Consider the following 25632-nt stretch of genomic DNA (forward strand, 5'->3'; position numbering starts at 1 on the left):
TGTTTCTGTCTTGTGAAGGCTTTCGCACACACACACACACACGCAGCGGTGTATATTTAAGTCACAGGGAAGCCTTTGGCAGCTACTTTTTGTAGATGCATGTGACTGACACCATACCTGACAAGATCTGACAAGGTAAATCCCAGCCATCTGGTTCTCTAGGCAGGTTAAAACAAATGCCATGAGTGATTTAGGCACACTCTACTGCCCAGGTCTGACCGTCATACTGTAACTAACTTCTTCACAGAGCAATTATTTCAAAGTTAGAGCCAGTTGCTGTATATTTGAGCTGGTAGTGTGTTTTTCTGTTTGTTTGTTTTGGGGATTTTTGTGTGTAATACAACAGTACTGTGGGATATATCACATTTTAGACTTGCAGACTTTAGGACATATCCTTCTCCCATTCAGAGATGTTAACTTGTGCATTAAACAAAGCTTTACTGAGGTTAACAGAAGAACCTTTGTGCTTAATCCTCTAATTAACCCTGTAAGGTTCAGTCTGATAAGATGGCTTGAAAGACAGAAGAATCACACGCAGTTATTTGATCAGATGGTTGTTAGAGCACAGGACTTTACCTTGGGTCACATTAAGGGCAAAGTTTCTAAGACTGACCCAATGGCTGATACAATAAAGTGAGCAGGTGGTGAAGAGAAAAGAACTTTGATGCAGTCTCACGAGGACAGGAGACTCGTGAGAATCAACTAAAGAAAACCACGAAGATACGCAGGAACAGGAGGCAGGTTAGATCAGAGAGCGAGGAAGAACACAGACTAAATATATACCTCAAGGAGAGGAATAATAAGGCACAGGTGAACTCAATCAAGACAGTAATGAAGGCGGGGATTGGGAGAAAAGAGAAAGTAAAGAAAAAAAGCCATTTAAAGATCTGACCTACAAAATAAAACATGAACTGAATGGGGAAAAAGGACAAAGAAAAACTTACAGGACAGGGAAGCACAGAAAACCATTCAGGACTACGGATTATAACAGGAAACAAGAATTTATATAGGCACACTTACAGTAGGTAGTAATTTTCTACAACAGTAGAAGAGTGGCATTACAGCCAAGTGATGGCACATTTATATCTGATTGTCTTGATTAGGGCTTAAGTAGGGCTTAAAGGTCACAATTTAAGCAGTCACTAATTTCCCTCTACATTAAGATCCTCTTCAGAGATTCCTTGGTTTTCTTTTCTCTCTGCAGCGTCCGCGTACCTTATTTGCTAAAAATAGTGAACAGATTCTCATGATCAATTTTATCTTTTACTCACCACATTATTTTTTGTTGAATGATTATATGAATGATGAATCAGTGGCACGCTAATGTGGTGGATCGAGTCTCCCTAACCTTAGATGGAGAGAGTTAGAAGTGATCTCTGCTGGACTCCCTAATAGCTGAGCAAGTCAAATTCCCGGCATTCCTTAAAATATCCCCTCTAAAGATAGTGTCTCTGATGGTAGGCTGAGCAGTGAAGGCAAACAGAAAGGGCCTTTAAACTGTTCGACAGACCAAGTTTCTCTTTTATTATTTTTTTTATTTACAGCAGTGTGGCATATCGACAGTGAAGATAAGTTTGGCTGAAACTGAAGAAAAAGAGGGGAAAAAAATAACATTCGGAAAAGAATGAAAATAATAACAGGAAAACCCCAAAGGAAATATGAAATGAAAGGATTAAAGTTAACAACGGTGAAAACAAGTCTGCAACCAGCTGTACACCATTTCAGCTGGGCCCCTGGCAGTGCAGCCACGGCGGCTTTCTCGCTGCCATTATCTGGCACTACGGCTCTTATTTGAAGCTACAACTCTTCCCGACAGGATATAGACAGCAGCCCCTCCCACCCTCAGGAAATGACAATTAAATTAAATTCATTAACTTGTTTTGTGACTTCAGTTCTCTTTAGAAGGGGGGGGGGAGTGGCTTTATGCATTGTTACAGATCCAGTCCGAACCCTATACAGAGGTGTGTTGAAGCTGTCCCCCTGATAGGCTGTTTCTCCTTAGCATTTGAGCATGTAAAATTCCAGGAATTCCTCAAAATATACCCTTACAAATAATTTCCACAACATCATCAGCTAGAAGCACGAGTCCATTTAATGATTTCCATTATAGAATGGGTCTGAATATGGAGATATGTCCACAAGTATATACAGCAGACTATAAAAAACCTCAAACTCTCTTTAGTTCTTTAAAAATCACAGATATGATATTCTTATTGTAGCCTCTCTCTTATTTTCTTATTAAAAATATAGTCTTTCACGAAGTACCCCTGCCCTTACCCATCTTACACTGAGAATAAAGGCTCTGCATTACTTTTTAGTTACAGATATGGATTGAATAATTTATCACTGCAATCTGTGTATTGCTTTTCAACACAGAAGCCAAACTTTAAAAAGAGAAAAGTTTGTAAGCCTTTGTATCATCTATTGCCTTATTTTCTCTAGTGGTTTTTAGGTTTTCCACACCAGTTTAGGAGAAAATTCTTACCAATATGAACAGTGTTTTACCACCATGAAATATCACGTTATGACAGAAAAACATGTCCTGTGTTGTTTTTTCTCATGTTGCCAGTCTTGGGTCATATAAATGAAGTCAGCCTTTTGCTTTCTTTCGTGCGATTACAACAAGAGGCCAAACGGGGGGTGGATACGTGCAAGTAGTTATAGATTCATCAGATCTGGTTGAACAGTTCTTGGCAATGGATGCCTCTGATGTGATGCCCTTGAGCAAGGCGGCAGCAACAATTTGCTTTAACTGAGAAACTGTGTTCAAGGGAAACCGCCAACGTGCCAATTGTGAATGAAAGACAGCAAAGCTGAAACCGCTTTTTTAGCCATTGTGTTCCTTCACTTATTCCTTAGGAACCTCACCAGCCAACAGTCCAGATACTGGTAATCCTTCCTGTTGTCCCAAATGAAAAGGCCTTTTTCCAGAAAATAACATTTTCTCCAAGACATGAGGAGTGATGGCGTTCTTTGACGAGTGGCTTCAAAACAAGAAAATCTCATAATGAGAAGGAGAGAAAAAAAAAAATAAAACAAGTGAGCTACATATTGAGACCTGAGATCAAAAACTAGGGCTCAGAGATAACGCTCCAGCTATGGCGGGTGTCGTGTTTATAATAGCCTTCTCGGCTTTAATTATTACCACATAAGTAATCTCAGAGGCACAAATTGATTATATGAATTTTTCACATTAAGTTGGAACCTACAGGGACCCCGGTTTCCACAGCATTTGAACATTATCCTCTTTTGAAATCAAGTTTTCATTTAAAAGCTATTAACAGGTTTTGAAACACACAAATGAATGTTTAAGGCACAGTGGTATGTAATTATCTTGGTATGAATGATTAATTTCATCACACTGTAAAATGAATAAATGCAGTAGCTTCAGTTAAGGACTGTGATGCGACAGTAGGGGGAAGATGATGGCGCTGATGTTTGACATTTCTATCAAAAATATGTATTATTCATCAACAATTGTGTCCATATTTACGAATTATACTCTAATAACAAGTATAAATAATATGCAAAAATGTGGTAATGAAGTGCAATTTTTGTATTATTAGTTGTTTCCCCAATTTTTATCATTATTATTATTATTAGTTTTATTTTAGCTTGAGCATACTTTGACTGAAATATTGCCCATGCACCATTTTAAATTGGATCCTTTACAGAGCACAAAGGTCATAGGCTGTAATCATCACATTAGAAGCTGGCCAACTGTAAACTGGCCAATTGTGGAGCCATTAGCAGTTAACATTTTGTCAGCAGAAAGAAGGAGAGTAATTTGGTTTTGCTTTACTTATATGCTTTCATTTTTGTGAGGGTTTTTTTTTTTTTTTTTTTGTAAGTTGAAGCAATTTCTTCTTGCAAATTTATGCAATCAAACCGATTCAAGCATAATGAAAACGTATAGATATTATCTTATCATGCATGATCCATATGGTCCTTATCTCTAGTTAAAGACTGGTGCACTTGTGCTGACAGAGTCAAATTCGGAGCCTTTAACATTGCTAGCAGCAAAGGCAGTGTAAAAATGAGAATGTCAACCCCAAGTGCAAAATGGACAGACCTTTTACTGCTGGCCAATTAAACCCCTCTTTATTTTCTACAGAGAGGCAGGATTTTTTTTTTTTATATGTGGAAAAAGTCCCCGCTGAGGTTATATCTACAGAGGAGGAAATGGTTTGCACCCATGGAATGCATTTTTACTACAGGTCACTGTGTAAACCAATTTATATTGCTTTTTGAGTCATTTTCATAAAATACTGTTGCAAAGTGTCAGCACAAAAAGCGATAGAGGCTTACAATGTCCTTCAAAATGTCAGTGGAAAAATAAACTATCCTTTCTTACTGAGAAGAGTCATCATGCTGTTTCTAGTCAGATTGATTCCTCCCTGCTAATGGTTTAATTTTGGCATAATTCAATAACCAGATCCTCCCATGACGCCTTACACATTTATATGGAGTCTATAATAATATCTTGACAGTGAGATGAGCTGGGAATCTCTGGTGGATTAATTTGGTTCTAATTCCTCCTGTTAACACACTTAAACGTGGCAAATGAGATCTGATACACAGCAATGACTTGTTCCCACTGTTTGCATGGTGCCTCATTTTAAACCAGTTGCTGAACTCAACTACAGTAGGGCCACGAGGTAGAAATGGAACATTTTAATATAAAGTTATGGATTTAAATCTCTGGATTTGTTGGAGAAAACTAAAGGTCAACTGCTCTGATCTATGGCACAGTGTAGAAAAACAGCTAAATATTAAAGAATGTACAAGTGAATAAGCAGTTATAGTGATGTAGTTATTTTGAGCAGGTCACCTCTCAATAGCAGAGGCATATCAGAGGCTCTCAATACCAACATACACTATAATGCCAAAAGTATTCACTCCCCCATCCAAATCATTAAATTCAAATCACTTCCATGGCCACAGTGGTATAAAACCAAGCATCTAGGCTTCTACAAACATTTCCTCACTACTAACTATTCCACAGTCAACTGTTAGTGGTATTATAACAAACTGGAAGTGAATGGGAGCCACAGCAGCTCAGCCATGTAAAATCACAGAGCGGGGTCAGCAGATGGTGAGGTGCATAGTGCACAGAAGTCACCAACTTTCTGCAGAGTCGATCACTACAGACCTCCAAACTTCATGTGGCCTTCAGATTAGCTCAAGGACAGGGCATAGAGAGCTTCATGGAATGGGTTTCCATGGCTGAGCAGCTGCATCCAAGCCTTAAATCACCAAACACAATGCAAAGCATTGGATGTAGTGATGTAAAGCACACCGACACTGGACTCTGGAGCAGTGGAGATGTGTTCTCTGGAGTGAAGAATCCCGCTTCTCTGTCTGGCAATCCAATGGACCAGTCTGGGTTTGGTGGTTGCCAGGGGAACGGTACTTGTCTGATTGCATTGTGCCAAGTGTAAAGTTTGGTGGAGGGGGGATTATGGTGTGGGGGTGCTTTTCAGGAGTTGGGCTTGGCCTCTTAGTTCCAGTGAAAGGAACTCTTAATACTTCAGCATACAAGACATTTTGGACAATTTCATGTTCCCAACTTTGTGGGAACAGTTTGGGGACGGCCCCGTCCTGTTCCAAAATGACTGCACACCAGTGGATGAGGGAGTTTGGTGTGAAAGAACACAGAGTCCTGACCTCAACAACTTGGGATGCATTAGAGTGGAGACTGTGAGCACGGCCTTCTCATCAGTGTGTGATCTCACAAATGTGCTTCTGAAAGAATGGTCACAAATTCCCATAAACACTCCTAAACTTTGTGGAAAGCCTTCCCAGAAGTGTCTATGGCTGTAAAGGCTAGACCGACATCATATTACAACCTATGGATTAATTATGGGATGTCACTCAAGTCCATATGTGTGGGTGAGATGGCAGAGGAGTGAATACTTTAGCAATTTAGTGCATCTATTAACTATGGAAACTTGTTTCCCACCACTGAAGAAAAATAAATGCTAGTCAGATATGTTAAAAAAATTTTTTTGGTGCAAACAACTCTCCATAATTAATCACATCTGGCTAGCTATGGTTCATATTAGAGCAGCCTTCATATCAAAATGTATGTAAACAGTATGTGTTCCTAGGCAAACAAGGATATGAGAAGAGGTTGTTGTGATTTTAATTTAAGATTTAATTTAATTTAATTTAATATGACTCCCTTTGCAGTTCTAGTGTTAAGTTCCTTTAGCCTGTCTAAAGCTGCTCTGCAATGCAAGCCGCTTTGCAGCCCACCTCTGCCCCAGGTTCTTCTTTGCATGCTGTGTCTGACTAAATCGATCTTATATCTGTTGTCATTGTTTTCTGTGTGCGGGTTCTTGCTGCTGCTCTTCCACCCTCAGTCTATTCACATTGTTTTAATCTCCCCACAGGTGCTGCACACCTGCAAGCTGATTTCCTGTCCACTGCAACACCAGCTCCTTCTTTTCATGCTGTGTCTGAGTTAAATAAAGTCATGTCTCTTCTCACTGATATCCGTTCAGTTCTTTATAGGCTGTGTTGCTGCTTGCTCTTGAATTTCTATTAATGCACAGAATCCATACTGCCAAATATAAATTAGTACAGATGGAAACATTCTTCTTTTGACTACAGGGGTCTTGACTGAAATACAAAAAAAGAAAAAAATCTTTGTGCTGATAAAATGACAGAAGCTTTGAAATAAATATTCCAGAATAAAAAAAAACTTCATTCAGTCAAAACAAAAGTATAATAGAATACAGAAATAACAAGGACAATGTGGCCCTTTAGAAAAGCAACAAGTCTTACCCAAATTCCACCATCTCCACGAAAATGCTCAAATCACACAGAAAATGAAATGCTACGATTCATAAGTGAAGCTACATGACATGAAGGTCTAAACAGTTAAAGGTCAAGAAAAGAAAAGAAAGAAACCCAAAGCATCTCAGAAGAAAAGCCTCATCGCTGCAGTCATTTGTATTTGTGGTCCTGCTCACTCTTTCTGTGAGCGGCAGGCAGAGTCTTCCTACAAACCTAGCTGCAGTTATTTGGATTTTCTTTTTCTTCTCCTTTTTTTCCTTTGGCACAGTGTCTGGATCAATGCCAATGATGACGCATAGCGGACAAAAATTGAGCTGAATCACAAGACGGCATGTGTAGCTTTAAAGACACAATATTTCCTTACATGTACAAGTCAAGCTGCAGCAGTCAACTTGCAATTCTTCTTGCAAATTTAAAAGGCTGCATACTGCATCATTCGTCATCTCGATTTGTTATTTATTCCTCACCATTCAGCCTTGTGAATTTCATTACACTACTCCCTGCTCTTCATGCATGGAGCCCCACCACACACACACACACACATACACATTCGCAGGTACAGCACAGAGAACATCACAAGTAGCTGACGTCAATAGTGTTGTAAGAGCTCTGAGAGCCCTTCCACGGGAGCCATTTTTTAACAAGCACACCCACACTCTGCCAACTTCAGCCTTGCTATTGTCTAAATACAAGCAAACTGTCACTCCCTGCGATCTAGGAGGAGGACACGTTGGAAAACAATAGTTTTCCCATCGTGACAATTCCATTTAGATAGTTAAACCCGGTGCCAACTTTATCCTTTAAGCAGGCCATATCTCATGAGCTGAAATCAAATGACACTGTTGGATTTTGGAATTGTCTCTTCTTTCTTGTCAGTACTATTCAGTGCTATTTTCAATAGCCACATTAGTATGTCTCTCTCTCACAAGTGAGAAAATGAGTTTTTCTACCTCCCACCATTTCATTATCTGAGCAATCTCCCAGCGCGCAGTCTAATTCCTTTAGCAAGGCCCCGGTTTCTGCCGACTCCTCGCTGCACTTCCAAAGCCACAGAGATAGAAGCAAAATGGGGACAGGAGAGGGAGCAAAAGATAGAGAGAGAGAGAGAAGAAAAGAGAGAGCTAATTTACAGTAAATCAGAAACCTGTTAAAGTGTGTGCCTGCAGAGACCTACCCACAAAAAAAACGCAAGCCACCCACACGTGGTGCTTATCTCACCCTTTCATACTATTAGAAACACACCTCTAGAGAGCCCAGTTTTACCAATAACAATGAAATCTAATTGTGACCCAAACTCATACTAAGTAAATACATTTTCTGTTGAAGAAAATTAAGTGAACCCACAGGGCAAAAAAGCTTGTACAGTGCTTTAAAATAGTATCGGATAGCAAGTCTCACAAAGAAAGCAAATCACCTAGGTGCAGGAAGAGTGATCGGCTGAGACAAGGCATTAAAGGGAGCTTTAAAGGAAGTGATTTCTCACAGAAAATACACAACATGTATAAGGTAATATATTTCCCCTTTGATTTTACATCTAGGCACAACAAACTATACATCAGACTCGAATGAGATCTACAGTGATTTTACACATGAACATTAGTAGGCAACAAAGAAAGCTTACATTAAAAACTGGGCACAAGAATTTGAATAGACACGTTGACCAAACAAGGCATGGTGAAAACGCCACTGATTTACAGTGGTGGGAGTCGGGGTGTCAGCATACACCACATTATTGAATAAAGTACTGAAAAAGGGGCAGTTGTCGAGGGCTAACTTGCTAACTTGGAAGTGTGAAATGGCGAACGTTATTTCGTCCTGTACCTTAACGATGCACCAACACCTTTTGGCTGGCCTGACTGAGTCGCTGGACATTGTCGCTCTGTTTTAGCGGTACTACACATATCACTGACATGCTGTCCATGCTACTTTAAAGAAGTTATTTTTTAGCCTTATTAACCCGCTGTACCGCATGCTGAGCCAGCAAGTTTGTGTCTGTGTATCAAAACAATTTTGTACATCGTATATTTTAACAATTTCAATAATATCAAACTTTAAAAATAAATCAAGAATAAAAAAAAAATCACATATATGTCAATTAATTAATTGTTGAGGATATCCTAAATGTCTGTGAAGGCTGCTGTTTTTGTCGGCGTTAGCCAGAGTTAGCCGGTGTTACTCGAACCTTCTTTGAAGTGGATCTGCTGTCAGACTTGGGTAATGAGCGAATAAACTCTCATACAATGTGAGAATGTAATCAAGCCGTTTATCGGAAGAAAACTGTACTTTTCAGCACGTTCAAGACTAACATTAGCTGGCACAATGTTTATAACCAGCTGTTGTTGTTTTAGCCAGCTGGCTGTTGTTCTGGCTGGCTAGTTGTCAGCTCTTTGTGATTGTTAAATTAAAACTAACTTGTGATTGACACTTTAAAATAGTACTTTAGCTAAACTAAAATGCTTATCAGATTTTCCCTTTTTTTTTTTTTGAATTCTCAGGAATCTGGAACATTCCAGCAAAATGTTTTTTTTTTTGTTTTTTGTTTTTTTTTTTGGGGGGGGGGGGGGGGGGGGGGGGGGGGGGGGGGGGGGGGGGGGGGGGGGGGGGGGGGGGGGGGGGGGGGGGGGGGGGGGGGGGGGGGGGGGGGGGGGGGGGGGGGGGGGGGGGGGGGGGGGGGGGGGGTGGGGGGGGGGGGGGGGGGGGGGGGGGGGGGGGGGGGGGGGGGGGGGGGGGGGGGGGGGGGGGGGGGGGGGGGGGGGGGGGGGGGGGGGGGGGGGGGGGGGGGGGGGAGGGTACAGAGTGTTTAAGACAGCAATTAAGTTACAGTCTTCTAACAGTCTATTCAGGCCTGGCGTGTTTCTTTTCAGAGGCCCATACTGACTTAAACATAGATAAGGAAAGGCTACACTTGAGCCAACTCCAGTGAAACACACTGTCACAGATTACAACTGACTATTAATAATACAAAAGCAAAATCCTCCTAAATGTTATATGACCATTTATACAAGGCTACAGTTTTCCTTTTGATATGCAGCACTGAACAGGTTCTGATGAAATACACTGGAATAGAGTAAAACAGCAGTATAGTCTCATTGCAGTCACTTGCTTCATAATGTGGCTTGTTATTGATTTTTTTGGGGGGTTGATTTGTTTTCCTTTTAGGAAGTTGCAGGCCTGATTGAGATGGTTCGCTTCTGTCTCTCAGGTGCTATTTAGCCCATGTGTGGTCTAATCTATTGGGATTTTTTTATGTTCTTTATATTTGTTGGTGACATTCTGCTTACAGTATTTACTCATTTGATTTGCATGTTGCAACCACCTGGTTCACATCACTCCTTACGCAAACATCTTGATCCACAAATCTCTGCAATGAAAAAGCCTAGTAGCTAAATAGCTGACAGCAATTTAAGGCTGGCTATTGCAATATTGTTGTTATCATGAATTCTTTTGGGGATCATAATTCTGCAGTAAAAATCTGAAATTGTGATAACAGGGATGAAGATTTTTGGTTTATTTGGAGCTTTACCCATGAGTCTAAAATTCATTCTCAGCTTTGACAGATTTCTTCTTTTAATCTTTCTCACAAGTCTTCAGAGAAAATGTTAAAGTCACTTGAATACCCCTTTTATCATCTCAAACATCTCAAGCAATTCCAAACCGGAAGGGGAAATAGGTCTATACCACAACGGTGATGTCCCTCAGCTCGACCTTGTTTCCACTGCTGTCAGCTTGCATGACAAAATTGCCTAACAATAACCTGACAAACATGCATTTCTCATGCTTTGTTGATCGCTGATATCCTTATTTATTTTTTTGCCATTAAATCTTCAAGCTGATGACACACATGAGGCAGGACAGGACAGGGCAAGATTCCAAGGGCACGTACACAGACATAGATGTATATAGAAACACAGTGCCTGGACTGGCTCTACTTAAGTGACTTGACACTCTGAAGGAAGCCATACATCACCTGTTGTTTTTTGGCTGGGCATCGCCAGGCTCGGCTGGGGAGTCAGTAATGCTATGGTTGCCATTTATCAAACGACAGGGTTACTGCGGCTCCGGATCAACGGGTGCAGCCGCCATAAACAAACAAACAAAACGGGAAGCCTGATGAATACAACCAGCCTGCCCTGTGGGAACTGGAAAGGAGGGCAGGGTAAACGAGGGGATGGGGGGGTGGGGGCTACGCAGAGAAAGTGAAACCCTAAAAATAAAAGAAAAAAGAAAGACTAAATAAAACATGAAACAACATCTTATCACTTCATGTACACATAGTCACTGATATAAAGGCAGCTCTTTAAAAGCTTTGATCACACATATCTGCTGGTGAGTATCAAACCGCATCCACATTTCAGCTTATCCCTTGATTTTTTTATTTTCCCCTCACAGCATGGGAACAATATATGGTACTTTATTTAGAGTATTGTACATATGCTACACTGGCTCTCAGTATAATTGCAACCCATTCTGTATTCAGGATTATCTTTCACATTGAATTGAGAGGAGGGTGGGGGTGGGTGGGTGGGGAGGATTCCTCTAATGGTAACAGCAGAATAAGAGTGACTTCTATTTTTTTCCCCATCTATGGGAGTAAGCAAAAGAGGGATTTGCTCCTATGACATGTCATGTCACATGATGACATTAAAGCGCACACACTCAGCATCACATTTAGTAAATTATTAAATATAAACAGTTTAATGCTCAATATGGAATGAAATATTTCTCTGTAAAGTAGGTAAAATTTTTAAGGTTATTGGATGAACTTGTGGAAATTTATGATCCATAGTTGCATCCTTGTCATTATTACCTTCAGGATATAGCCTCGGGATCCTATTTCATTTATTGTGATATCCTTCGTGCTCGTGAGTAATTAAGTTCAAACACAACACTGCAGAGAGAGTAATATGCATTATTCTTTAGGGACATGTTGGCGGAAATAACATTCAGGCAGAACGTGAAGCACAAATTTTAATCACACAAAGAAAGGCGGAGGTTTGTCAATATATTCTGACTGTGATTCCACTGATTCAAGCTTCATTCTCCATATTGTTACTTTATATGGACTTTTTAGGTGCACATCCTCAACTGCTTGTTAATGCAAATGTCTAATCAGCCAATGACGTGGGAGCAACTTGACACCATATAACCATCTCTAGGGTTTACAGAGAAAAGTCCAGTAAAGAGTACACAGTACACTGCAGTTTACTGGTTTACTTTAGTGCCAAAAGTCAGAGGAGACTGGCGAGACTGCTTTGAGCTGACAGGAAGGCAACAGTAACTCAAATATCCACTCATTACAACCAATGCAGACAAGCATCTCTGAGTGTAGAACACACTGAAACCTGAAGCAGATGGGCTACAGCAGCAGCAGACCCCGGCAGGTGCCATTCCTTTCAGCTAAGAACAGGAAACCGAGGCTACACAGTTCACACTGCTCGCCAAAATTGGACAGCAGAAGATTGGGAAAATGTTGCCGGGTCCCAATTTCTTCTGTGACTTTCAGGTGGTAGGGTCAGAATTTTGCTTAAACTAAATCAGTGCCACAGCCTACCTGCTGCTGACCGTGTCCGTCCCTTTCTGACCACAGTGTACCCTTCTTCTCATGGCTGCTTCAAATCATCTCAAACTGGCTTGTTGAATATGACAGTGAGTTCAGTGTACTCAAACCCTCCACAGTCATCAGATCTCAATTGATTAGAGCACCTCGGTATGTGGGTGGAACGGCAGATTCACATCATGGATGTGCAGCTGACAAATCTGCAGCGACACCATCGCATCACTACGGACCAAAATCTTCCTAAACCTTCCAAAATTGAATGCCATAATCTTTTGGATGGAAAATTATGTAGCAAAAAGAACTGATGAGTAGTACAACTGCTTGATTTGTTGATAACAGTCACATAAAACAATTAAAAATGTTGTTAAAGTGACAGCTGAAATAATATTTCTAGGCTTTTAAATGGGTACCTATTTAAAAAAAAAGAAAGTGTGCATAGATCTGCAGAGAACACTGACATTTACCACACCACACCCTAAAGGAAAACCATTCATCACTTCTTACAAACATTATATACCCAGACAGTTTGCAGATGGACAAAAGAACCCATAACTCAATCCCACATTATACTTAGCTGTCACATTTTGCCAGCATGCGTATCACAGAATGAAAAAAAAGAAAAAGAAAAAGTTCTCAAACCAATTTTATAAACAGAATTTAAACAGTGAGTAGCCTGATTTATTTGGCAGATGGCATCAGTCTGGATCCAGACTGTGCAGTGGATCGTTCCTTAAAGTTTATTCAGCACAGGCGAGACAGTAAGGCTGTTAACTTAGAGACTGATTAGCCCAGAGAATTGGGAAAGTACTCGTGGAACAGATAGAACATCATCATCATTTTATCTGGATAATAAGACATAAACATCTCTTTTTTAGCAAGCATTATATACGAGCCTAAAGTGCTCTGTATTTACGTGAGCACATGCTTGTCTTTATACAGATTGTTCTGTGTTTGGGTGCTTGACTGACCCTTTTAATGTCAATACATCTGTCATGATGTCCCATGTTAAAAACACATGCATCCGGACCATAAAAAAAAGCATCCCAATGATTCACATTCTGGAATGTGACCAGACCACAGGAACAAACACCTCACCGCCTGTTGTGTGTTAAACAGAAACTAAAGGCATGGAGAGGAAAGAAAGCTGATCAGTAATTATGGCGATGTGAGGTAGAAGAGGAGGTATAGTAGTGGGGGTAAAAATCGGTTCAATGCTGATGAACATTTGAGCATTTCTACATGCCTGAAGGAATTCCATTAACCACTCTGATTAAAGTAATCATTGGAGCCATCGGTGCCTGTCAGATGCCATCCCTGCCCTCTCAATTACCCAGATCTCCTTGAACTCAATTGCTCACATCATCATGGAAACCGAGTGGCAGGAATGCAGCGAGGCAGCGCTGAGGATGAGGCATCTTTAGCGGTGGGGGGGGGCATATGGAAAATGTCCACCCTATCTGTCTCGGTACACCCAAGTATTGGCTTAGTTATCACTTGAACATGTTGCTGCAGCATCACATGGTACACTAAAAGAAAGTTAAATGAGATGATGCATACAAGCTGAAAATAATGAAGCACTAACAGGGGTATCAAAAAACACTGGCCTGCCAGAGCATCCAATTCAGCCCACTGGATAAAGCTACATGTTGTAAATCAGAAGATATAAAATACTGCAGTTGTTTACCTGCAAAAACACTACATGTAAAGGTTTTGTGACTTTATAGATCCACTGTATCCTCTGTAAATTGTAATGTACCTGTAATGAAAGTTAATTTAATTATTCTTGTTCATTCTGTTAAGACACCTAAGGATTATTAAACGTGTTTTATAATATAAGAGTTGGTTCATGATTTTATATTATATATATATATATATATATATATATATATATATATATATATATATATATATATATATATATATATATATATATATATATATATATATATATATATATAAAAAATTTGCTACATATATGATTCATACACATTTTCTACACCACTTTGGCCTTTAAAAACAGAAAAAATATTTAAATATATATATATTTTTTTTTACACAACACATTTTGACAAACCATCCGTGCGTATAAGAGCTCATAACACATAAGCAAGACAGTCTAATCATTTATGACAATTTTTTTGTGATAAATTTAAGTAATTTTAGATCCAATTAAAAACGTCAAGTTGTTCTTATGCATAATCAAGACGAACGTCATTGTTTTTGACAGTTGCTTTGTGAAAAGTTTGATTAAATGCAAACATAATTTAAAAAAGACTTAAAAACAAAGGAATGCTAAAAGCATAAGGGCCTGAGCTGAGTGCTTTCATTTCTGACACATATTAAATAATGACTTTTATGCAGTTAAATATCTTGACTTTTTTTTGTCACTTACAGAAAACTACATAACACATTTTGAAAATCCGTTCTTATGCATAAGAAGCACTAATGCATAATCAAGATTGTTTTTATTGTTTATTGAAGTCATGGCATTAATCTACTTCAATACTTTGATTTTTTTTTTTTATATGATGTATTTAATAAAATTATCCAAAAACAAACTAAACAGTAAATATTCCAGCTTTGCATTATGGACACTTAAAGGCAACATGATACATGTGCAATACACAAAGAATGGGAGGAGCCCGGGCTGAAGGGAGGCCTAGAGTTTTCTTGTGCCCCCAGGCTCTGTAGTAGGTAAATGCGGCCCTGTGTGTGTGTGTAGCATCAAGCTGATTTTATTTACCATAAACACAAAACTCTGCCAATACCATCTGATCAGCTATGAAACATAATCTTAGCATAAGTCTGCTAAATCGAATCCAGAAAATGTTTAATTAGCCGGGTATTTTAATACACTGTTAGAAAATAATTGCCTCCAACTTAAAGTCCATGTACTGAAAATAGCAGAATGATGAGCCAACAGCTCCATGCAGCTTGGACGGGTTTCATGCGCTGTCCCACTCTGATTCAACATTGATTAACTCTCAAATGGTGTGAAAGCAGAACGACAGTGTGTCTCTCCTGCCTCTTTTCATTTTCCGAGAGAGAGAGAGAAAAAAAAAAAAAACAAAACTTATTTTAAGCAAACTTAACCAGTATCTTCTGAACTTTCCTCGCTGCAAGCAAAGCAAAAGAGTGAGGCCTCTGTGACAGCTACATCTGCACCTACATCACGCCTTGTGTTGCATCAGCCCTGCATCAGATTCCACGCAGTGAGTTTTAGCCATAAATCACGGGGGCTTGGGTGTAGCATGAAGCAACACATTTGGAGATATTTCACCTTAGAGCTTATTTCCTTGTCTGAATACAAATATTGACCACTGCAGGAGTCGTACTGTTTTCGTGAGAGATTATTGCTGAAGAGCTTCCACAGCTGGTTGCCACTGAATGCACTATAGAGTCACGCAAAGCCTATAGAAGGCTATGCACTGAATAATCTGGGAAAGGAGAATAAACCCCTTGTCCGTCCTTGATGCTTCCATTTGTGTAAGGACCTAAAGAGGCCATTGGCTAGTTAAAAGCATTATTTCAACTTGAAGTAGTCACCCCCCTCACCCCCTCTATCCGCATACACATATATGTGCACATTATAGCCTCCTGCAGCGGGATTCTTAATGCACCCATTCCCCATTACACTGGGACAAAGCGATAAACCTCCACACTGGGAGTTTGGGCTGGAGAGATGTACATATGCACGCATACAGTACTGTATTAACAAGCCCATTTGGAATACATGATTCAGTGATTATGTAATTGTGCTAAACCATTTTTTTCTCTTGAACGTAGCCAAATCATCCTGAAAAACACAATAGTCTAGGAAATGAAATAATAATAATAAAACAGATAAAAAGAAAACAACCATCTGCTGACATTTTAAACAATTTGTCAGTGCACTGCTCAGATCCTTGTTGAACCTCGGTAAACTATAAATGATTTTCTCTTTCAACATTGGCATCGGAAAAATAAATAATGTCAAAAATTGTCAGTACTGCGACATCCCATAGGCCACTAATACTGGGCAACTGCACGCACTTCTTGGCTGTGATTCACATCCCCTGCTACATGTATGACACATCCACAGTTACACTCAGTTCCAGGACTCCTCATCTCCCAAATGGTGCCTTCTGTTCTCATTCTGGGCTTCTATGAAAAGATCCAACAAAAGAAGACCCAGAGCATTGGATTTTTTCCCTTTTTTGTCATTGAGAAAAGGCAGCTGGCACCACGTTGAAAACTGAGTAAAAAAAAATACTGTTAAATACAGTAAAATAACTGTTTTCTGCAGGAAAAACTAGGTTCAAATAATACAATTTTGTAATTCATAAGTGTCACATTAAGGTGTATGATGTGACACGGCTAACCCCCCCTTCCTTTCTCGCTTTCAATCTTTTGATTCCTCTCCAGAAAGATCTGTGCCCATCTCAGTCCGGGAACATTGAATTCCTAAATGGTGATGCTCGCTGCACACTGAAAATGGTGGCACAGTGCATCCTCTGCATTTTTATAGATCTACTTTGCATATTGGATTTAAGTGGGTCAAGTGAGGAGTCACTTAACAAATGAGCACTTTAAAGATTCAAAACAAAAAAATACAAAAAACAAACAGAAAAAAAATAGCTTTCAAATACATTTTCTTATATTTGAGATATTTTAGACTTCTTTACCTATAAAACTGTTTGCATATCAAACAAACATCCTTATCGCCCTTTCTGTTTCATGCCCACTGACTCTGCAAGGCTTCTAAATGATGTGTACATAAAACACCTGCTCATCCATTGACGGATGACAATGTGAATGATGTTGTCATGGTACAACTGCAGAAGGCCAGCCTTACATAATGGTCATTGATTAATACACATTGATTCCAAAGACACAACCTGCCCCTTTAAGTGAAGCACGTATGCACTGTATCGTTATCTTTTTGATTGAGTGCGCACCACAGTCTGCTCTGGTCAGCCAATGTACTGTTAGCTATGGAAAATTTCCTCGATTGTAAATCTAAAACCAAACCCTTAAATGGCCTCTCTCATATTGTCACCAACCCCTTTAGTTTGCTCACGAGCACATTATATGAACCTGACATCATGTTTATTTGATGACAATAACATAGTTTGGTCAATATAGTGCAATAAGTGCAAAGCAATCAAAACAAAAGAAACCCATAATCAATAGAGAATCTGCCAATGCTCGTATAAAAATAGGTGTTACATTGATTAAAATACCAGTATTACACAACATAATTAATATTCAAATATCATTTATGAATGTTTGTTTTGATAGCATATCAACTCTACATATTAAGAATGAATAGCCATATTCATTTTTAATATAATAATCTCCTTTATGAGAGCTCATCGAAGGCTAACTTGCCTTCCATTTCCAAAAAGTGCATAAAGCATACAAAGACACTTCTTTTTTTTTCTTTTTTCTTTTTTTTTTTTCTTTTTTTCATCTTCTTCAAATGACGCAGTCTGTTTTGAACACTGGGGGTGTGCCACTTTCAGAAAAACAAAAGAAAAGAAGAGCGGGAGAGAGAGAGAGAGAAAGAAAAAAAAAAAAAAGGAAAGCCACTTTTACAATGCAGAGCTACAGTAAATGAAACTAGAAACATAAGCCTGTTCCAGAGGATGATGGAGTATGATGACACAGGTAATATTGATGAAGAATCAAAAGTTTTGAAAAGACATGGCAGATTATATCAATAAATACTTACTTACAGACTACAGCAGAAAACAGTCCTACACAGTTTTGATGATCTGCTGTACAGTGTGTATTTTTTTTTTGTTTGTTTGTTTTTTTTTTTGTCCAGGAGTGATTTTTATAAACATTTCTTTTTCTGATTCACAATATACCTTATGTATGGTTATATTCCTGAAAATGAAGTTGGGTAAGATTTACCTGTACACTTACATTTTATTGTGTTATTCGATCTTCACCATAGAAAAATAGATTTTGCATTATCAGTTAAGCAATTTTGTTCATCCACGTCTTGAGAAAGCTGTATCCATTCCTGTAACGTCATGTTTCTGAAATAAGAATAAGATTGTTCGGCACACCCCGTTTCAACTCTTTCTCTTTTGCTTGTTTGTATTTGTGCCAAGGCACCCTAGAAACTGAGCCACTGTTTCAAGGAGGGTCAAGAGAGAGAAATGCTTCATTACATTAATGACTCTGTTGCTCAGAACTGGCTAAAGGTGGTCTGTTTCTCAAGAACTTCGAGGTAATCGGGCTCAGACTGCAGTTTAGCTTTTAGCTCCAAATATTCATTCCTGTTGGGCTCGACATAAACAGTACTGGGTGCTGTGCCATAGAGCACTGTTTCTCTTATCCTCTCCGGGTGCAAGAACTGACGTCTGACATCAAAATTTGGGTTGTACGTGTATGACACGGGCCCCGTATACTTGTACTCTAAATTGGCCCCTGCTGGGATTGACGGGATGGACTGGTGGGGCGACTGCTTATCAGGTTCAAGGATGCCTCTGAAGAAATGGTCTGCATCCTGGACAGGGGAAGGGTTTTCACGTGGCTCGATGGTGCTAACACTGTATGCAGGGCTCCTCATTGTACTACTATCCCTCTCCTCATCCGGGGCACTCCTGTATGTGACCTTGAGCTCATGGAGGTCACGGTAATCCTCCACTGTGTTTCCCTCCCTTGACCTGTAAATGGGATTTTTGCACATATGGCCCATTGGATGGGGAATATATTCATATACATGACCCGCTGGGGCCTTAACTTTAGGGCCAGAGCGGTTGCTGTAGAGGCTGTACTGCAGGTTAAAAGAGCTGACATCGGAATTGTTGGTGCTAGTGCGGTCGCTCTGTGACTTTTTACGCTTTTTCATGACCACAACAAAAAGCCCCGCAGCCACAAAGACAGACATGATGAAAACAAGCAGGAGGCTGAGGATGAGGACAGAGAGGGGGACGGTGCTGCTGGGGGTGTTGAACCTCTGCGGAGCACCTGTGGTGACAACGTGTTCGTCCATGGGTTCCTCTGTAGGCGGAGTCGGCGACACATACGCCTCAGAGTAGTCTGGGCACAGCTGCTCCGATGGGACAGAACGCAGGTCCATTCCTGCGTGGCGTTTTGGCGTCTCACACACGACCTCATTAACCACGGTGCCTGCACTGAGCTGCTCCAGCCATATCTTCATCCCCACTATGTCGCAGGAGCAGTCCCAGGGGTTCTCAAACAGATCTATCTGCACCAGCAGCTTGAGCTGATCCAAAACACCACTCACAGGGAGATTTTGGAAATGGTTGTTACGCAGATTAAGCCTAGACAAGGAGAGGCTGGAAAAGATGCCCACAGGTAAAGTTTTCAGGAGGTTATTGTTAAGGAAAAGCAGCTGCAGATTAGGGAGGTAGCGGAAAGTGCCCGCATCGACCTCCTTGATTTTGTTGTACTCTAAATAAAGATACTGCAAGTTCTGCAAACCAAAAAACATTTCTCCCGTAAGCCTGTCCATGAGATTACCATTCAAATACAGCCTACGCAGGTTGGTTAAATCCCCAAAAGCCCGGTCGTGGATCAGAGTTATCCTGTTGTTTCCCAGGTGAAGCAAATCCAATCCAGTGGCGTCAACAAAATCTGATCTCCGCACGACGGGGATGTAATTTCCAGTGAGATACATTTTTTTAGGATTGTATGGCTTGGGTTTTAGGTCAGAAATGCTTTCAATCTTTCTCTCTTGGCAGTTGACATTTAACCCAATTTCAGATATCTGCAGATTGCATGTGCAGGCAGTGGGGCAGTCCAAAGGCACAGGAGACTTGGTCTGAAAAGCAATGATGGGGCCGTAGTTGTATGGGTTGCCGCCTGGTATTCGAGAGGTGGGCTTTAACCTAGTTCTGTTAAATTGTCGTGTGCCCTTGGTAGGCCTAGAAGAGGACCTAAGAACAGCTGAGGAAGTGGCTGAGGCTGTGACAGCAGCTGGTGTGGTCTGGTAGTATCCATTAGTGCTGCTAGGTGGTGCGGGCCTCACTGTGTCTTCTAGGGGTCTTCGTGGGCAGAGTTCCTGCTTTGACACCTCATCCAGGTCCCTTCCATGGAGCCTGAAAGGCGTCTCACACACCACCTCTCCCACCAGAGCCGTGTAGGCTATACTCTCCAGCCAAGCCTTCAGAGCGATGAGCTCGCAGGAGCAATTCCACGGATTCTCCTCCAGTTGTAATTCCACAACTTTGTCCATGTGCTCCAGAAGGCCAATGTAGGGGAACATTTTTAAGCGGTTCCCTCTCAGGTCCAAGTGCGTAAGGGGAACATTCCGGAAGATGTTCGGAGGAAGGGCAGAGAGCAGGTTGTCATTCAGAATCATCACTGTTAGTTGGTGTAGTTTGCTCAAGGCATTGGGCTCTATGTTTGTGATGTAATTATAATCAATCTGAAGATATTCCAAGCTCTCTAGTCCTGCAAATGTGTCATCTCTCAGAACTTCTATCTTGTTGTTATTCAGGTGCAACCTTTTTAATCCCTGGAGTCCATTAAAGGCACCCGACTCTATCTCTGAGATATCATTGTTCCCCAAGTGCAAGATGGTCACCCCGGTGTAATTGATGAAATCATTGAGTGACAGCTTCTTCAGGAGGTTCCCTGTGAGCAGGAGATGGTACATGGAGTACTGGACTGGGCTGATCTCCGTCAGCCTGATGATCCCCCGGTTCTCACAGCTCACCGTCAGGATCCCTTCCTTCTCCTCGCACGTGCACAGGTTTCGGCAGATCTCCCCATAATTGTCATACATCTCAACCAGCCTCAGAGATGATGCAATCAGAAGTATTATTTTTAGGATCCAGATATGCATTTTTCCTGGGAGAGGATGCCCCAGCTCACTCAAGTGCAGTACCAGTATGAGGTGTCATCTAAGGAGGGGAAAGAAAAGGACGAGTTGTGTTTTATATGGCATGGGCACAGGTGCAATATTTACAAAAATGCAAATTCGGTCACTGAAAAGAGCCCAATCTACAATGAGCAAACATTAGATGCATTCATGGCACACACACACACACACACACACACACACACACACACACACACACACACACATACACACACACACACACACACATAAACACACACACACATGCACACAAGTAGGCCAGTTAATATTTGCTCAATATGCAGATGTGTTATGATGGCATCCCTTTAGATTTTGAAGCTGGCAGAAAACAAGTTGCATGTTGAATAACTGTATGCATAAAGGATGCTATATATTTAAGTTAACACAACTACCCGCTAGTGGACGGCCACTGCGCATTTTTGATAGCTCGCCTGAATTCCAATCCATCTTGTTAGGAGGAAGAAAAAAGAAAAAAAAAAAAACTATCGCCATCCACCGTTTACAGACCCACAGATTCGATTATTTACTAGCAGATCACATTGGAAATTTGAACACAAAAAGCACTTCTTGTCAAGTAATCTCTAGCCAGATCCTTTGTGAGATGGATAATGTTGCAATTAGGTTTTTGTTTGTTTGTTTTTGTTTGTTTGTTTTTCACGGATTCAATCTCCTTCCCAAAACTAACATTAAAACCTCGAGGATGAACTCCTATCTCCTAACTAGAAAGATTTCTCACTCACCCCGCATACCCGACGACTTGGGGAAACTGTCGGATCCCTTCTCTCCACCTCCACAACATGAGGACGAAAGAGGGGGGGTGTTTATTTCTGTGCTGTGATTAAAAACGTCCTCGGTGCGAATAAAAAAAACAAGATGCCTGTTCTCGAATGGACCGGGAGAAGCAGCCAGTGCTCATCTTATAAAAAATATCCGGCCTGCCATAGAAAATGTGAATATCAGCCTACAAGGCGACAGTCGCAGCCCTTCTTCTTCCCCTTCTTCTGCTGCTGCTGCCCACGGGCGGAAGAATAAAAAAAAAAAGGAGAGGAGTTGATCAAAGGCAAATCTCGGCGAGGATCTCTGATCCAAATTGCATTTTGATGTGGAGTAAATAATTCTATATTCAAGTATTATGTATGGCATCTGCTATATAAAACGTTACAGATCTCTCTCTTTTTCTCTCTCGCTCCCCCTCTCTCTCTCTCTCTCCGCCTCAGACGCGCGCGTGCACATGCACACGCACAGGCGCACACAGGAGACGCACACATTCGGTCCGTGTGCGTTCCTTAAAAGAGCACAAAAGCCCACACATTGATCCATAAATCTCCCCAAATAAGCGCAATTTAACACACTGGGACTCCACTGTATAAATCAGAGTAGAGACATCAATCTAATCTTTTTTAAATATTTCAGTTTATTACCATAAAAAAAAAAAAAATGCCCAGCCTCACTGAAATAATAGAGATAACTTGGACGCCAGCGCATCAGCGCGCCTTGTCTTTGCAGAGTATCCCTGTGCAGATGCAGCAGGCTTTTATTTGGAACGAATGTAACTGTGATGCTCTATGGGAGCATAAAAACGCAGGCTCTATGCTTGTTATTGGCATAGCAGCCGCAGACACCTTTCTTAACAGCATCTTAAATCCGGTTCAACTTCGGTAATGTAACTGAGGGTGGAAACAGATTTCAGCACCATGGAGAGATCCCCCCACCTAGAAAATGTTAAAGCGCATAACGCCTCAGCTGAGACATGCAATAAAAAAATAAAACGAGAAGAAATCAGGGTTTTCTTACCGTGCTGATTCCGGTAAACGCCAAAGCATGCCGAAAATCACGGCTGTGCCCTGTCTTTTTCCTCCAATCTCAGTGAAAACATGGATTTTGTGATTTCACTGTCCGCCCTTTAGTCCGTTTTTTTTTTTTAGAAAAAAAAAGAAAAGAAAAGAAAAAAGAAAGAAAAAGAAAAGAAAGAAAAAAAATCAAGTCAAGTCTCCGCGGTGTTTAGCTCCATAAACCAGGCATGAACGAGCGCATATACATTCTCATTCACGCCAGTAATGTGACAGCCAGCGCGGCAAAACGGGCTCCTGTGTTCTTCCAGCGCCGACTGAAACTAGCAGTGTCATCTCGGAAAAAGAGCCAAAACCAAAGTTCGAACATGGTCAGGAAGCAAGGGGGACGAATAAAAACGCGGTAATCCCACATCAGACAAGACTTGCCGCATACATTTTAACTGTGACTTTCATCCATGCGCACTGACGAACCGGCGGAGAGAGGCACGAATCGCCCAGTCTGCTGCCAGTGGTGCGGCTTGTACCAGTTTATGTATAGATCTGCCCAAGGTCTCTTTATTTCAATTGCCAGTGCGTCCAAATCGACCGGAGATCAATGTTACTCCAGCTGCCTCCTTGGCTGCGAGAATCCGATCCTTCCCCCTCTTTTTTTGTCTGCAGTTGTGCTGCTGCCGATCATAGGATATCCTATGTACACACAAGCTTTATCTTTCCACCAACGTTTCAACTAGTGGAACTTGATCTTGGTTGTGCAAACCAGCGCATACCCTGCGGCGAAGGACGTATTATGAAATAATTACCATGGCATGACAGTGAAAGTCACTCGTGAAAATGCATAAATCCCCCCCAATCTCAGCACTGTCACAGCACGGAAATGAAAAGCATTTTAATGCGCGCAATACTCTTTAAGGGGGGGGCAGGCTGTGGTAATGTGGAGGAGGTGGGGTGGGGAAGGAGGTGGTGGTGATGGGGAGGGGTGATGATGATGTGTGTGTTGGGTGGGGGGAGAAAGGGAAAAGAGGGAGGCTGGAAGAAGAAGACCCGTAGAGGGCAGCATAATGATGAAAAAAGGCTTCTTGGCAGGACTTGCATTTTCAGGCTGCACTTTGTAACTCGGTGTCTTTTGATTTAGCTGCAACAACCATTTGATTTGTCACTCGGCGATTTAGCGGTTATCCACCCAGCCTTCTTCCAGCTTTTTTGAAAGTCACAATTTGGACACGTCAAGCTTCTCACGTGTCATTAAATCGCCACAGTACTTTCTTCTCAAGGAGCTTTGATTTCATTTTAAAGAAGTTGGGAGAAGATGCCTGACATTCATTCTGAATTGCTGAAAAACATCCATTGAGGCGGCCTTTATATGAATTCTTGGCACTGCTGGAATATATTAGCAGCACATTGTTCTGCCCCACCTCCCTGCACTGGACTTGAACAACCAGGCAGTTATAGGGCTGAAAGATGAGGTCGAAGCAGAAGAGTCCAAAACTACAGTACCCCAAATGGCCACTGGAGGCTGGCTCCAGAAGCCAGTCAATCCCCAAATGACTAACTTCAACATGTTTACAGCCTGGCATGCAAAAACAGTTATAGTCTCTAAAGCTACACTGATGAGGGTTCCCAGGACTTCACTAATCAACGGATGACAACAGGGATATGTCCATCTTTTAAGTGCAGTCTATGTGGATTGGATCGTGTGTTTGTAGTAGTGCCTTTTGGAGGCACAGCCCATCAAAGATGTTTGGGTGAAATAAATATTTATTGATCTATTACTTGTCCATTAGTGGGACAAACACTGATACCCACTAATGGACAATTAATTTCCACTAATGGATTAATTAATTTAAAGATGCATCTTGCTAACTAGCTAGATAACTTACCACTGCACCCGCTAGTCTAAATGCAGTAACTCTGTGCTCCAACAACAACATGGACGTAGTAATAATGCTACCTCAGACATCAAACTGGTGGCATATATTGTTTACATTAAATCTATGTGAACGACTTGGATTTTCAACACAATCATCATAACATACGTATTTTAACATGTATTGATATGATAGGGCATATTCCTCACTAAGATGACCTTTAACCTCTGATTAAGTAGGTAGAGTGGGTATTAAAAATGCGGCAGACAATTAAGCTAAAGCAAACAGATCACATCTCTTTAAGGACCCTTCTTTGGATTGAGCTCATAGTCCTACAAAACACACATTTGCAAGAGATCTGCATTGAAAGAAATGAATTTACTCAAGGATTAGGTTTAATCCAGCTTTGCACCCAATACTCTAATGCTGCCATGTTGTGGTAAGTGCTCTGTACTTTAACAAACTCGTGGCTTATTTGCCCCTTCTTGAAGAAGCAATTCAAGTCAAAAGCCATAGCTGCCCTCTCACCCTCTTGCTGTGGAACAAGAAACTTTAGAAGCACTTAACTAAAGCCTAAAAAGAAAATCGAATTAAATCTAGCATATGGTGGGCCGCCATGTCCAAAGAGATTTCCCACTTAGTCAGTATTGTGTGGTAATAAGTCAACTCTTATGCTCTCTTTAGCATGCAGGGAACGACAATAAGTGGATGTGGCATCCATGCCGCCTTTTCAGAATTAACCATGGAGATGCTTTGAATTATCTCAAAGTCTCT

The 25632-nt window shown here is 41.0% G+C and overlaps 1 protein-coding gene across 2 annotated transcripts; it reads right to left on the minus strand.

The window, feature by feature from the left end:
• Positions 1-17456: 17456 nt before the first annotated feature.
• Positions 17457-23382, minus strand: slitrk5 (SLIT and NTRK like family member 5). 2 transcript variants are annotated; one of them, XM_030744655.1, is made up of 2 exons: positions 22995-23382; positions 17457-21222 (listed from the first exon to the last, which is right to left on the minus strand). In XM_030744655.1, the coding sequence occupies exon 2, from the start codon at positions 21162-21164 to the stop codon at positions 18537-18539; it is 2628 nt and encodes an 875-aa protein (XP_030600515.1). In that variant the 5' UTR covers positions 21165-21222; positions 22995-23382; the 3' UTR covers positions 17457-18536. The 2 variants fall into 2 exon arrangements, with proteins under 2 accessions (XP_030600515.1, XP_030600506.1); XM_030744646.1 differs by lacking the exon at positions 22995-23382 and adding an exon at positions 21941-22020 and having other exon boundaries at positions 17458-21222.
• Positions 23383-25632: the final 2250 nt, after the last annotated feature.

The sequence above is a fragment of the Archocentrus centrarchus genome, chromosome 2, assembly GCF_007364275.1.
Source record: "Archocentrus centrarchus isolate MPI-CPG fArcCen1 chromosome 2, fArcCen1, whole genome shotgun sequence".
NCBI classification, from domain to species: Eukaryota; Metazoa; Chordata; class Actinopteri; order Cichliformes; family Cichlidae; genus Archocentrus; species Archocentrus centrarchus.